Source organism: Gadus chalcogrammus, chromosome 4, assembly GCF_026213295.1.
Source record: "Gadus chalcogrammus isolate NIFS_2021 chromosome 4, NIFS_Gcha_1.0, whole genome shotgun sequence".
NCBI classification, from domain to species: Eukaryota; Metazoa; Chordata; class Actinopteri; order Gadiformes; family Gadidae; genus Gadus; species Gadus chalcogrammus.
This window is the reverse complement of record NC_079415.1, coordinates 9,646,707-9,658,798: the sequence shown is the minus strand read 5'-3', so window position 1 is coordinate 9,658,798 and position 12,092 is coordinate 9,646,707. Positions and strand designations below refer to the sequence as shown.

General features: G+C 41.8%; 1 protein-coding gene across 2 annotated transcripts; it reads right to left on the bottom strand.

Annotated features, from left to right (window-relative positions):
- Positions 1–425: 425 nt before the first annotated feature.
- crata (carnitine O-acetyltransferase a) lies at positions 426–12,092 on the bottom strand. 2 transcript variants are annotated; one of them, XM_056588115.1, is made up of 14 exons: positions 11,879–12,033; positions 9,107–9,385; positions 7,744–7,907; positions 7,486–7,539; positions 6,914–7,079; positions 6,430–6,604; positions 5,709–5,887; positions 4,966–5,066; positions 4,201–4,320; positions 3,605–3,727; positions 2,761–2,896; positions 2,357–2,419; positions 1,920–2,057; positions 426–1,784 (listed from the first exon to the last, which is right to left on the bottom strand). In XM_056588115.1, exons 1-14 carry the CDS (start codon positions 11,903–11,905, stop codon positions 1,569–1,571), a joined length of 1,941 nt encoding a protein of 646 aa, XP_056444090.1. In that variant the 5' UTR covers positions 11,906–12,033; the 3' UTR covers positions 426–1,568. The 2 variants fall into 2 exon arrangements, with proteins under 2 accessions (XP_056444090.1, XP_056444091.1); XM_056588116.1 differs by having other exon boundaries at positions 429–1,784; positions 7,744–7,862; positions 11,879–12,092.

The window sequence follows — 12,092 nt, the reverse complement described above, 5'->3', positions numbered from 1 at the left end:
GATGCGTCTGCACGGTCCTCTGGGGAAAGGCCCTCGCTCGCAGGCCTGCTGTGGTTCTTCAACAGAGAGAGCCGGGGAGAGATGCAGGCTGTTGTTTAGTTTATACCCCAGCTGCTCACATGAGGGAGCGATGGACTCTGGGAGGAGGGAAGGCAGTGCCCCCCCCCCCCCACCCACCCACCCCCACACACCCACTGCCTCAGGGGATTTTAGATTCCAGGCTTTGCTTCATTACAACACACAGACTACAACAGTCACAATGATGTGTCCGCAATTACCCATTATGGATTGCTGGAACTGTGGCAGCAAAACGATTTTTTAAGTAAATCATTGATAAATCGTTGTACGAACAGCAGTCCAAGTAGAACAAGAGAGATTGCAATTGCAATCATCTCAAAGCTTTGAAAAGCTTTCATTTCCACATTTTTTTATCCGTTTAAATATTTTATTATTATTTCTTCTGTAAGCTGTTGGATCTTAATCAAATACGATTTTCAGTGATTGCTCCTCATAAGTGAACATTCACATTTGTCATTGCTAATGGTTCAATTGTATTACAAATCATAGACTTAAAAATCAAAGAGGGAAGATCCTGATCCATTCATGAATCGTCTTAAATACAGAGGATACAAGTAATTTAAGAGCTGATGATTAAGAGCCATGGAGTCGAGCATTATGTGGTATGTATGTGATGGAATATTTAGAGAGTTCTAAAACGGGTAGGTAAGCAATTACACATAATGTATTTATTTGACAATTTAATTTTACACTTTCCTTGCATCAAGTGTGTAATTTGCCTTATGTCGTATGTGTGTCAAGTCTTAATCCAAGATACATCTTTACACAAATTTCATATTCTCTCTTCAGAATCCAAAGGCAACTGCGAACGTAGACTGTAATGCCATCGGTGTTTGACACTTGTCACGAATCGTACAGTAAAATTATTATGAAGTGGTAAAAAATCTGGTAAACATTACAAATGTTGGATCCAAAGTTTCCTAACAGCACAGTGTGTCCAAAGCACATACATGCACAATGAAGCCGCTGATCACGGTGGTTGGCTTATTGAACTATTAAATACATTTTTCTTTGATAATAATTTAATTAAAACGGTGTAATGTGTAAGATCTAGTGGAAGATAGTGGTAAGGTTGCAGATTGCAAACACCCGAATCACTATATTTTCATGGGATCATACACTAATTAAAACGTACTGCAAAGGGTGTTACGCTAGACGGCGCTCTAAACCTTAAAAAAAAATACTCTTATACTTAATACATAAGAGGGAGAAATAGTGAAATGCGACCAGGGAAGGCACCCGTGGGTTGTGACACTTTGAGTGTATCCCTTGACTGGATAAGACAACACCAAACAAAAAAGAAGAGAAAGAAAACACAACCGAGCAGAAATGTGAACTTCAAATCATACACATCCCAGCTGACCTAAAGTGCATGTTTAACCGATAAACAGACCAAATGTCCCCCAAGCCAAGGGACCACCAGGGCGACCCTCTCTCTCCTCATTTGAACTATAAATAATCATGGACCCGAGTGGTCAACAGTAAGGGTTTCATAGCTTGGCCTTGGGTGTGGCCTCCAGCAGGGTCCTCATGTCCAGCAGGGCGGCCTCCACCCCCTGCACCATGCGCCCTGTGTCCGTCTCCTGGCACGTGCTGAAGGATGACACGACCAGGTTGATGTGCTTGTCCTTGGGGTTGTAGCACACGCCGTAACCATCCTCTACCACCGGCCCGAAGCACATCACGCAGTCCGACTTCGCCGGGACCTTTGAGATGAGATGGTACATCCGTGGTCATGAAAAGCTTTTACAATTATAAAAACAAAGTGGACAAAACTTGTTTTGACTGGAGAGCACGGTGTGTTTATATTCCACTAATACATGGCATGTATTGCTCCCTACCTGGCTGGTAGACATTTTAAAGTGCATGGCCGCAGCATAGCTGGGGTCGGTGAAGATCTCCGGCAGCGATACCTGCTCCTCGATGGCCTGCAGCTTGAGGCCGAGGAGATGGCGGTCTATAGCCTGGCCCTGGATCGCCTGCAGTGACAGAAGGGGTGCTTGAGTAGGGTGCGAGTGAAGCTGTGTGTTGATGTGAGGCAACTACCCTTCCACCTTGGTCATCTATACAAGTAGGAAATAGCATAACAGAACGGTCTCAGCCTTGGCCAGCCAATGCGACCGACGGGCGTGTGGTACAGAAGTGTAAATCCTTGAAGCCACTACAGATATAAAAAGACCTGATATTTTCTGCACTTCATGGAAGCCAGGAAGCTGGGAGGGATGAATTACTTATCTATTATCCTGGGGGGAATCTTTTGAAACTCAGCAGTTCTTACCATTTCAGTGTACGCCCGGTGGGCCTTGATCGCTCGCTCCAACAAAGCCACCTTTTCTGCGTTCTTTACAACAGAGAGGAGACAGAGTGTCATTCATAAATCTGTGGGAGGTAAACGTGTATTTGATAGTATGAATGAAAACCGCCGTTCCAACTTAGATATCTGAATTACAAACAAGGATAAACTGGGATAGGCTTACTAGTGTGAGAAAAACCTCTAGGAAGGTCCAATTATATAGTAAGATAAGACAGTAACATCTCTTACTGTTGCGTTACAATAACAATAATGTGTACAGTTAAATCATCTATAGGCATCAATCCAAATAAGGCGTGTTTTTTTTAGATTTCTTAAAAACAATATATTTCTAAATTAAGACAGTACGTATGAGCCTTAAACGACCACACCTTTTTCCCGGGGTCATCAAAAGCCTTGGCGAAGTTCGAGGAGTCCGTTGAAGCAGAGCGTATGGTGTCTGTGCGACCCAGTCTGAACATACGCAAAGAGGCACTTTCATACGTGGAGCAAGGCTTCTGGTGGAGCCTTCCAAGAGAGACATCAGAGACAGGGAAACAGAGATAGAGTAGGTGAGGCGCTCATTCAAACCCCACCATTCAGCCATGTGCATCAACGCCATTGAAGTAGGATCACAAAGGCCCATAGGAGATTAACATTTTGAATACAACTTCAACCCTTTTATTTTTCTGTTTTAAAATCCGTAATAAGGGTTATTATCTTCATAGAAAGAAGAAGGGTTTAATACCCAAAAATATTCTGGATATTATTCAACATCGCTGGCATTCTTGTGCAAGTGTGACTGAAGAAAAGAGTTTGCATCCCACCCTCCCTCCCCACCACACTGCTGTAAACCTGGCTAAAAAGAAATAAATAATCAAATATCATATATGTAGTAGTTTGAGAGGGTTCAACACTACTTTAGAGCCTTTTTCCTTATTAATTGATCATGACTATGTTTTGTTTATGAATGCATCTTGAGTTGAAAAAATTAAAACATATTAAATACTTAAACAGCATCTTATGTGAATTGGGCTTCATGCACGCTGCCTCATCACAAACCAAGGATTTGGAATGTCAAGTCAAAGTCATTCTTTCAAGACAAATGACAGTTCATCACTTGAGTCGATAAAATAATTGAAAAGCCTTTTTGGCAACTTGGTAGCTTCATAAAGTTTGTGCAAAGTGGATCCGATAAAAAAAAAAAGGCACACTTCCATGTGCACACGGCCTCACCGGTAGTACGCCAGCTGGAGCCCAATCTGAATGAAGGCGTCTGGGCTCATCTTGAAGGACTTGGGGATGTTCTTCCCAAAGTGTTTGAACACCAGCATTTTGAGATCTAGCTGTTGGACCATCCTGGGAGGAAATTAATAAACATTATTCAGGAGCCTCCTTTGCCACGGGGCCTTTTGCTGCATAACCAAATGCAATTCTAAAATTCTATTTTAAACATTGATTTTAACCTAGGACTGTAAAAAAAGAAAAGAGAGATGTAGTAAGTAAGATGAACAGCTGAAATTGGAGTGTAATCTGTTAGAAATACTATAACCTATAGTCAGTGGTGAGTGAAATATCTGTTCTGATGGACTTTGTAGGGGCCCCTCGCTAACTGATGACCAATCAGGGCATCTCTTCCTTACCCGTCAATCATCTTTGTGCACATACATATATCCCTGTTCTGCTCCTTTCCACTCTCTCTCTCCTTACCATCCTCAAATCGTACCTACAGCACGTTTTACATCATACATTGTATGTACCAACACCCAAATCTAATTTTCTATCAGAGAGTATGTCGATGACAGTTGGACAGAGAGGAGGGCCCATCTCACGTGTTGAGGTGGAGCTTGGCCTCCTCGATGTGTCTCCGGATGTCCGGCGTGATGTTGAAGTGTAGCTTGCGGGGCGCAGGCAGGGGAGATGTGGGAGAGTGGGCCATGTCCGCCTTCTTCCTGTGAAGCAACGCGTTCATATAGACAACTCACTGGTGGTCTTTTATAGGCCGAGAGAAGGTCATGAGTTTCTCCAATTATATCCGATCTACCGAAACGTAGTCTTCCAAGTCAAATAGATGAATAATCTAACGTCTGAGTATTGCTTAACATTTTTGGCTAAGAGTGAACATGAACTCCTAAGCTTTTCCCCGTGGGAACACACAACCTGGCCGGAAAATGACGAAGATGTAAGATAATGTAAAGGTTGCTTGTAAACTGTATGTAAAGGTTTTAAATCAACACTGTAGATTAGCCACTGCATCAAAATCCCCTCACAAAACAGGAAACAAACTCCTGTTCTACCAACCAGTTTGTGAATGTCCTACGCTGTTCCAAACTCAAATGTGTGGCGCTCCATCTAGGCAGTTATTGGCTGATTCAAGAGGGCTTCTAGTAGATATAGTGTAATGCCACTGTGTGTGACGTTTTTCTAAAGAAGCTCAAAAATAAGGATCACAAAGTTGGTCTTAGCGGTAACCATGTGGATAACACCTCCCACCTCCTAGTAGTACTCTTTAAACCAAGAGTAGGGTTTCCCTTAAATGTAACTTTTATTTTATAACATGTTCCTGTATTATAGTATGGATTAAGGACTTGACTCACATGCATTCTTCAACATGGTCGATCAGGGCCACTATGGGCGGGCCTTCTGCAGGGGCGTGCTCATAGTTGAGGCCAAACATGCCGTCCTCTCCAAGGATAAACTGGCAGAACAAAACCATTAACCAGGGAGTTATGGTACAATGCATGAGGTCAGAACGACTGTGCCGATGTGAGAACACAACAAGTAGACCCTGTTCAGGTGGGATTTCCAGGTTAGCATAAACTCAATTGTTTATTAAAACTAAACTGTTTAGAAAAACTACCGTAAACAGTTTAGCATTACTTAACTGTTAAGCATGTCTATCTTAGTCGAGATTTTATGTTTATCCAACTGAAGCAAGGATTAAAACTTAACAATGTGAGAGAACAAAGTGCTAGCTTACATGAGGAGAATAGAGCAAAATGGCAATTGGTGAGTATAAGCCAAAATTGTATTGCTCTATGAAATGGGATGGTCATGAGGTTTGCATGTGGGTCCGAAATCCAAGAATTACTCTTTTTACCCGCATTAGTGAAAACATTTTACCAGCGCCAAGCAATTGTTTTTAATATGACGAATTTCTACCTGCCATATGGTCAAATCTATCTGCAATTGGCTGGTAGCAGGTGTTCATTGTGTGTGTGTGTGTGTGTGTGTGTGTGTGTGTGTGTGTGTGTGTGTGTGTGTGTGTGTGTGTGTGTGTGTGTGTGTGTGTGTGTGTGTGTGTGTGTGTGTGTGTGTGTGTGTGTGCATGCTTTCTCACCTGCAGTGTTTTGTCGAACCACCGATTGCCACTGTTCAGATGGCTGCCTCCCCCGTGGAGCATCTGTTGCGCCGCGCCACTGTGGTCCGTCTCACCCAATGCATGGTGGGACATGGAGTCCAGACTCAGTGTGAAAATGCTCCTCTGGATGGCTTCCACCGATTCCTTGTTTGTCGGATCTGGACGTGAAAAGAAAAACGTATCATATCGTCTTCTGATGATATTGCACAGTAAGACAAATCTGATTAATGATTAAAAGCTGGGAATTATTTCTAACTTTTCCGGTTCATAACGTAATTAGTCAACAAAAACAAATGTCCAACCTATTTAGACGGTGCTCAAAGAGGCTTTGAACAAACAAAACACCTGACATTGAACAGATTATAAACCTCTGTTGAACAGTCTGGGGTTAAAAGACTGTTAAGCTTCAGAAGCGCTGTCTGGACAGTCCGATAAAGTATTCCCGTTCCCGTTCACGTTTGGTTCCCCACAAGTCTGTTTTCCCAGCAGTACTGCTGACGCTACGGCCCGGGATCGCTCCAGCCTGATTGCACGTCAATAAAGAACTCTCCCTGACAGGTAGACAGCTCTGAACACAGTGGATCAACGCTGCCTCCTACGCTGACTTTCCATATGGAAACTACCCCGGAATAAACATCAGTGGGCTCCGGTCGCTGGTACGTCGTTGCGCACTGCCGTGCCGGACCGGCGCTCAGCTTACCCTTGATGAGTTCCAGGTAAGCCTTGCCCCAGACGTTGCGGTCCTGAGAGGTGAGGATTCCCACGGGCTCCTCGCTGCTCTGCGGTGAGGCCTCGCAGATCTTCCGCAGCTGGACGAGCAGCTGGTCCTCGTTGAGTGGCGAGCCGTCACCGTTGTACACATCCAGAGTGAAGAACTGATTCACAGAACAGGGATGGAGGGAGATGAAGAGACTGTTTAACGACGGTCAGATATCAACTAAGAAACTTTAACGAAATAACATTTTCAAGAACATCAACCAATCAAGTAACTTAGGTAGTAGTTAGTCAATTAGAGTTAATGCTTGGTATTGTCAATTTGTTAAATGATTAAAACAATGTGCATGAGTGGCATTCAAGTATCCACGAATTGAATGAAATTCAGGGCGATTGCCCTTCACAGTTTAGTTAATGCCCTGTCATTCAATCGGTTGTACAAGACCTGCTCCTCAGGTCATCCTCCCCACCTGGTTGTGGTGGGCCACCACCATGTGCCTGGAGGCCGTGGGCCCCTTGGCGTGGTTGACCACTGAGTCTCTGTGTATGCCGGGCACGCGGCAGGAGGACAGGAGCTGGTAGTACTGGTTCATACACAGAGGCCTCCGGCCCATGTGCTCCACGGGCAGCGTCTCGCTGTGGGGCGAGATCACCTGACGTTAGGGACGGCTGCATGATGTGATTAGAGTAATGTTCCATTAAAAGTCCGGGTCATTGGGATCCGTCATTTAGATCAGGCAAAAATAACAAACTGAAAATGAATAGTCTTTGACAGAAAACATGCAATTGTGTTTTTATTTTTCTGCTTCAGCAGATTGTCCTCAGAATGTCCTCAGAATCTTGACTGTCCTCATAAAATGAAGTCAGTAAAGCATTTTTGCCTAGTCTTCACAAATATAGGACATCACTCTGGGCTTTGCAATCAGTGATATGCATCACTGCCATTGTTTTTACCAATCAATAAATAGATTCATTCACTATGAAAACAATTGTTCTTGCCTGAACAGTAAATTAAGTTTGCCAAGAAAACAATGATACTCACTTGTCAACCTGTGCCTTAAAGTCCAAAACCCCAGCAATCAATTTGGCCGCATGCCTGGGAAGAGAGCACTTTAATATTCAATAATATGCTATATTGAAAATGTAATATTAAATTATAAGATGCATTTTAATTATTGATTCAAATTATATTCTTGGGGATATAATTTTATCAACATCGCTGGTAATGGTTGTTATGTTTTCTGTAGGATAAAATGCATATTAAAGTAACACGCAAGCATTGCCCCTTCTGCGTCCTTACCTCAATTGTCCCTGCTTGTCGCGGAAGTCGAACCGGGGTAGGAGCAGTCCAGGGTTGGAGTGGATCACTACAGGCAGTCTGTAGTCCAGGTAGGCACACAGCACCCACCAGTCAGACAGCTGGACCAATGACAAGAGCACAAATGGAGTCGAGTTCTTCAAACACTGAAATGGAGCCAAGGCGCAAGGTCAGTTTCCAAAGTAGAAGATAATTCAAGAGAGGCAGGTTAACTCTTACGCTTACACTTTTTTTTTTTTATAAAATCTATTATTTATCTGCTCCATATTCATCATCAAAGTCTAGAGGACATTGTGAGATCAGTATCATGAAAGCCCCCTGGAATCGTTATTTGTCTAACCAATAGACAAATTAAGTTGAAACACAATTTATGTAAACAGTTCTGTGTACAAAGTTTTTGTTTGCATAACCTGTTTGTCTACTCAGTGGAAAAAGCAACATGATAGCAACGTGGCTCCTGCATATCAATGCTGGAGTGAATTCATATACTTGAAAGTCATTGTGTATTTCACGGTGGACTGTATTGTTTACACACTGGCCCATTGCCCTGTGTTGGCTGTCTGTTTAGCTTTAATTCATCTCCTTGAGTCTAATGTTCCTGTGGTATTTGTAACGCAGCCCTTGGTTATGCCAAACTGTGTCCCAAAGGCCTCAGCTGCAGCAGCCTTCCTCGTCTGTCTCCTTGGTTGCACCGTCCTATGAAGGTGCCTTTGTCCAGTACAAAAGAGACGGGCTAGAAAGGCTGCAGCCTACTGTGTACATACATAGATAACGTCCATGGAGATGATAGCGTTTAACGATTACCATGTAACGTTTCTATATTTTACAAATGGACGCATTTCACACAGTGCAGACATGTTTCATCCTCTCAAAAACTTGCCATAACATTTTATTGTTCTTTTTTTCTTAATAAACCACAATAGTATAAATTGAGCTATTCTAACTTTAAACGTATTAGCTAGCTAACAAATGCTTTATATTCTTATGATTCAACTGATACATTTATTCTGAGCAATTGATGGTTTTCCTAGCTGCATTGTCCATTTTATAATTAAAAAAAGTAGATAAAAGGTTCATTATTTTTTGGGATTTATTAGACAATTTCAAATAAAGTTGTGAGATGCAGGTGCTGCGGTTTGAATTCTATTCGACAATTTCTTCAAACATTTCTCCTGCACACCGTTTGGGTCAGAACAAAGGCTGCATCTCTCGGCCACATACGAAGGCTCCTGCCCTTCAGAGAAGTAAAACCTACTAAGGTTTGCAGTCGAGGCTTTGGGCCACCGCTTATACATCCAATGCAATTCACTCCACGGAAGGAAGGACTGTCCCTTTAAGTACTCACCCAGTTCTCAGTGCCCTGTGCTCTCTTCTCAAGGCTCTTCTGGAGCCTCTCCCCCACGCCACCCGCTTTCTGGAAGTCTGTCACCAGCTCCCTGGTGCGCTTCAGCTTCTCTGTCTCCACGATGGGCTCCAGCACCGCCAGGTAGCGGTCGCACGTCTGCTGCAGGGCTGGCACCGGAAGGCTTGGCAGCCCTTCTTGATGGGCGAGGAAGCGGCCAGCAAGCTTGGTCGCAGAGACCGGCCTCACCAACCCACTGGTTTTCTCCATCCCCATTTTAAACTAGGCAGGGACAAGGGAATGAGTTTTGAACAGTGGGATTGCGATGCTCAATGAGCCTGGATGAAATGCGTACAGTGGGAGAGGCAGTCAACGTATGTCTGCCAAAGGCTGTTTGATAAAGTAGTATGTGTAGACTTTGTATATATATATATATATATATATATATATATATACAGTGTTTCCCCTAGAATTTTTTTTAGGCCCGGTGGTAAGAGCTGATAGTGTGATTTTTTTATACATTTTTCACGGGATGCTAGAGTATTTGTTGGTTATTTCCATGTAAAACACTTGCTTAGCCATCACAAGTTGATAATGATTCAATAAACACGTTATTAACAATAAACTAATTTTATTTACAATACAATTTTTGGTGGTGCTGTCACACTAAATTTGTACCGGCTGCCAAATTTGTACCGGGCGCGTCATCCATATGTAATCCATTCCAAACCTGCCTGCAACAGATGATCGCGTCGTCCGTTGCCGGGCAGGTTTCAAAAAACATTTGCGCTCATGTTGCCAAAGACGAAATAACATAGTACAGTTAACGGATCGCTAGATAACACTTGTTTTTACTTTATATTTGTATTGTATGTAATTTTTTAATCAAATTTAGCTAGTAAACTGAGTGTTTAAAGCGGGTTTCAAAAAACATTTGCGCTCATGTTGCCAAAGACGAAATAACATAATACAGAAAACGGATCGCTAGATAACACTTGTTTTTACTTTATATTTGTATTGTATTTCATTGTTTAATCAAATTTAGCAAGTAAACTGAGTGTTTAAAGCAGGTCAAGGACGAAATAGCACAATACAGATAACGGATCGCTAGATAGAAGGTTCGCGAATGTTCGTGAACCTTTCACGTCATTCGAAAGGTTCTAATCATCTGATCATCTGTTGCCGGGCAGGTTTGGAATGGATTACGTATTGATGACGCGCCCGGTACAAATTTGTCAGCCAGTACAAATTTTGTGTGACAGTTTTTTTAATTTAAAAAAAAAAAAAAAAAAACATTTTTTTTTTTTTTTCATTTTTTTTTTTTTCATTTTTTTTTTTGGGCCTGTTGTTGGCCTGGCGGGGGCTCTCGTTTACATGAAGCCAACAAGTGAAAAGGTGAACAAACAACCAATGTTAAACATCAATATTTGTCAAATCACTTTTTTGTTTTAGTGTAGCCAAAACAAGTCCACTATCACCATTCAATTATTGTCTACACCAAACTCATCTTTTATGGTTGATGGGGCACATATTTGAAGACCGAAAAACAAAACATGCGTGCATGTCTCTGTATATATGTTAATATGTAAAAATGAAAGATGAATTACTGCTCTTTTTAGCCTGAACCAAAAAGTGAACAGAAGAATATTTATATTAATAATATTCAAGTTCATGTAATTTATTTTAGGTAATATATTAGTATTCAGTTTGACTATCGACTAGGTTTGAATTATGCAGTTATTATTGCTTATTAGTTCAACGGCGCCCCTCTATGGAGACTCAGTCAAGTTTTAGTTCATTTCTACACATTGGTTCTTCCTTTATAATTTGGTTCTTCCTTTATTCCTTAAATAAAGTGTGTATACGTGAGCAATAGTACACACTTAAACTAATCTGCAAGTGTTTTTGTCCACATTTTTAAAAACGAACCACTGTCACAAACTACAGTTTACAAATAGTTCATAATACCAATATTTTTACTGCTATTGTATATCTAACGTTAGTGTTTAAATCATCACTACTAATAAACATTACTGAGTCGGTATATTATTCGAGGACGATCTGATATTGTGTAGATTGACGTGACCATAGTTTATAACAACACGCACGATTTCGCAATGTAAATAAACGCACGAAGTGTGATAAATAGGCTGCAACCATGAATTGTCGCGAGCGATAACATAGGTCGAATAGAATTTGGACTTTTCAAGCACATGCAGTGGATATATGTTTATAGCTCCCCTGTAATAAATATATGTTCATTTAAAGAGTCACTTCACTCAATAGGATATTCGTCGGAATATTATGAGTTTAATGTTAATTGAAAGCAACTTTAACCTCGCAAATTAGCAGATTACACTCGCTCACTCATTTACATTTACCGAGCAGGCGTTAGGTCACCCTGGTGTCAAGAAGCAAACCCCACTATGATAGACAAGCATGTTTTAATCATTTAATATTTAAAATGAACTACAGATAACAATCAAAAGTAAAAAACGCTCAAAAGACACTTGTGTATTGACAGATTGTGTAGCTATCTGATCCAACCACATCCAAATTGGACACAATTCGCCCATCTTTGCTCGCAAGGAGTTCAAAAGCGTAACAGTCACCACACTAGCGATATGAATATAAAATAAACATTCCCATACCAAAACAATCAGCTAGGTTTTGATACTGGCGTGAAACCTAACGTTACCCTAAACTCGAAGATAGCTACTGTAAGCGAAACTAAAAGGTACCTAAAAGGAAAGTAACGCCGTTAACGTTACTTACCGTCGTTCTGGTTAAAATACCCCACATTCTGGATGAGAAACGTCCAACAATTCTGGTCGATGTACAACTAGGTAAAAGGTCTTCCCACTGAGCTACGATACGCACAACCCTACAGCCATGTCACCTCATTCAAGGCGCTCACGACATGGATGGACCGTGGTGCTCCAAATAGACGTTATTGGCGAGCGAGTGGGCGGGACTTCCGGTAACATGG

Excerpts from the sequence above, each read along its gene's own strand:
- crata (XM_056588115.1), bottom strand. The coding sequence starts at position 11,905 with ATGTGGGGTATTTTAACCAGAACGACG. Across the intron at positions 7,080-7,485 it reads TTTAAGGCACAGGTTGACAA|CGAGACGCTGCCCGTGGAGC; the intron begins GTGAGTATCATT and ends CTCGCCCCACAG. Across the intron at positions 3,728-4,200 it reads GCCAAGCTCCACCTCAACAC|GATGGTCCAACAGCTAGATC; the intron begins GTGAGATGGGCC and ends ATTTCCTCCCAG.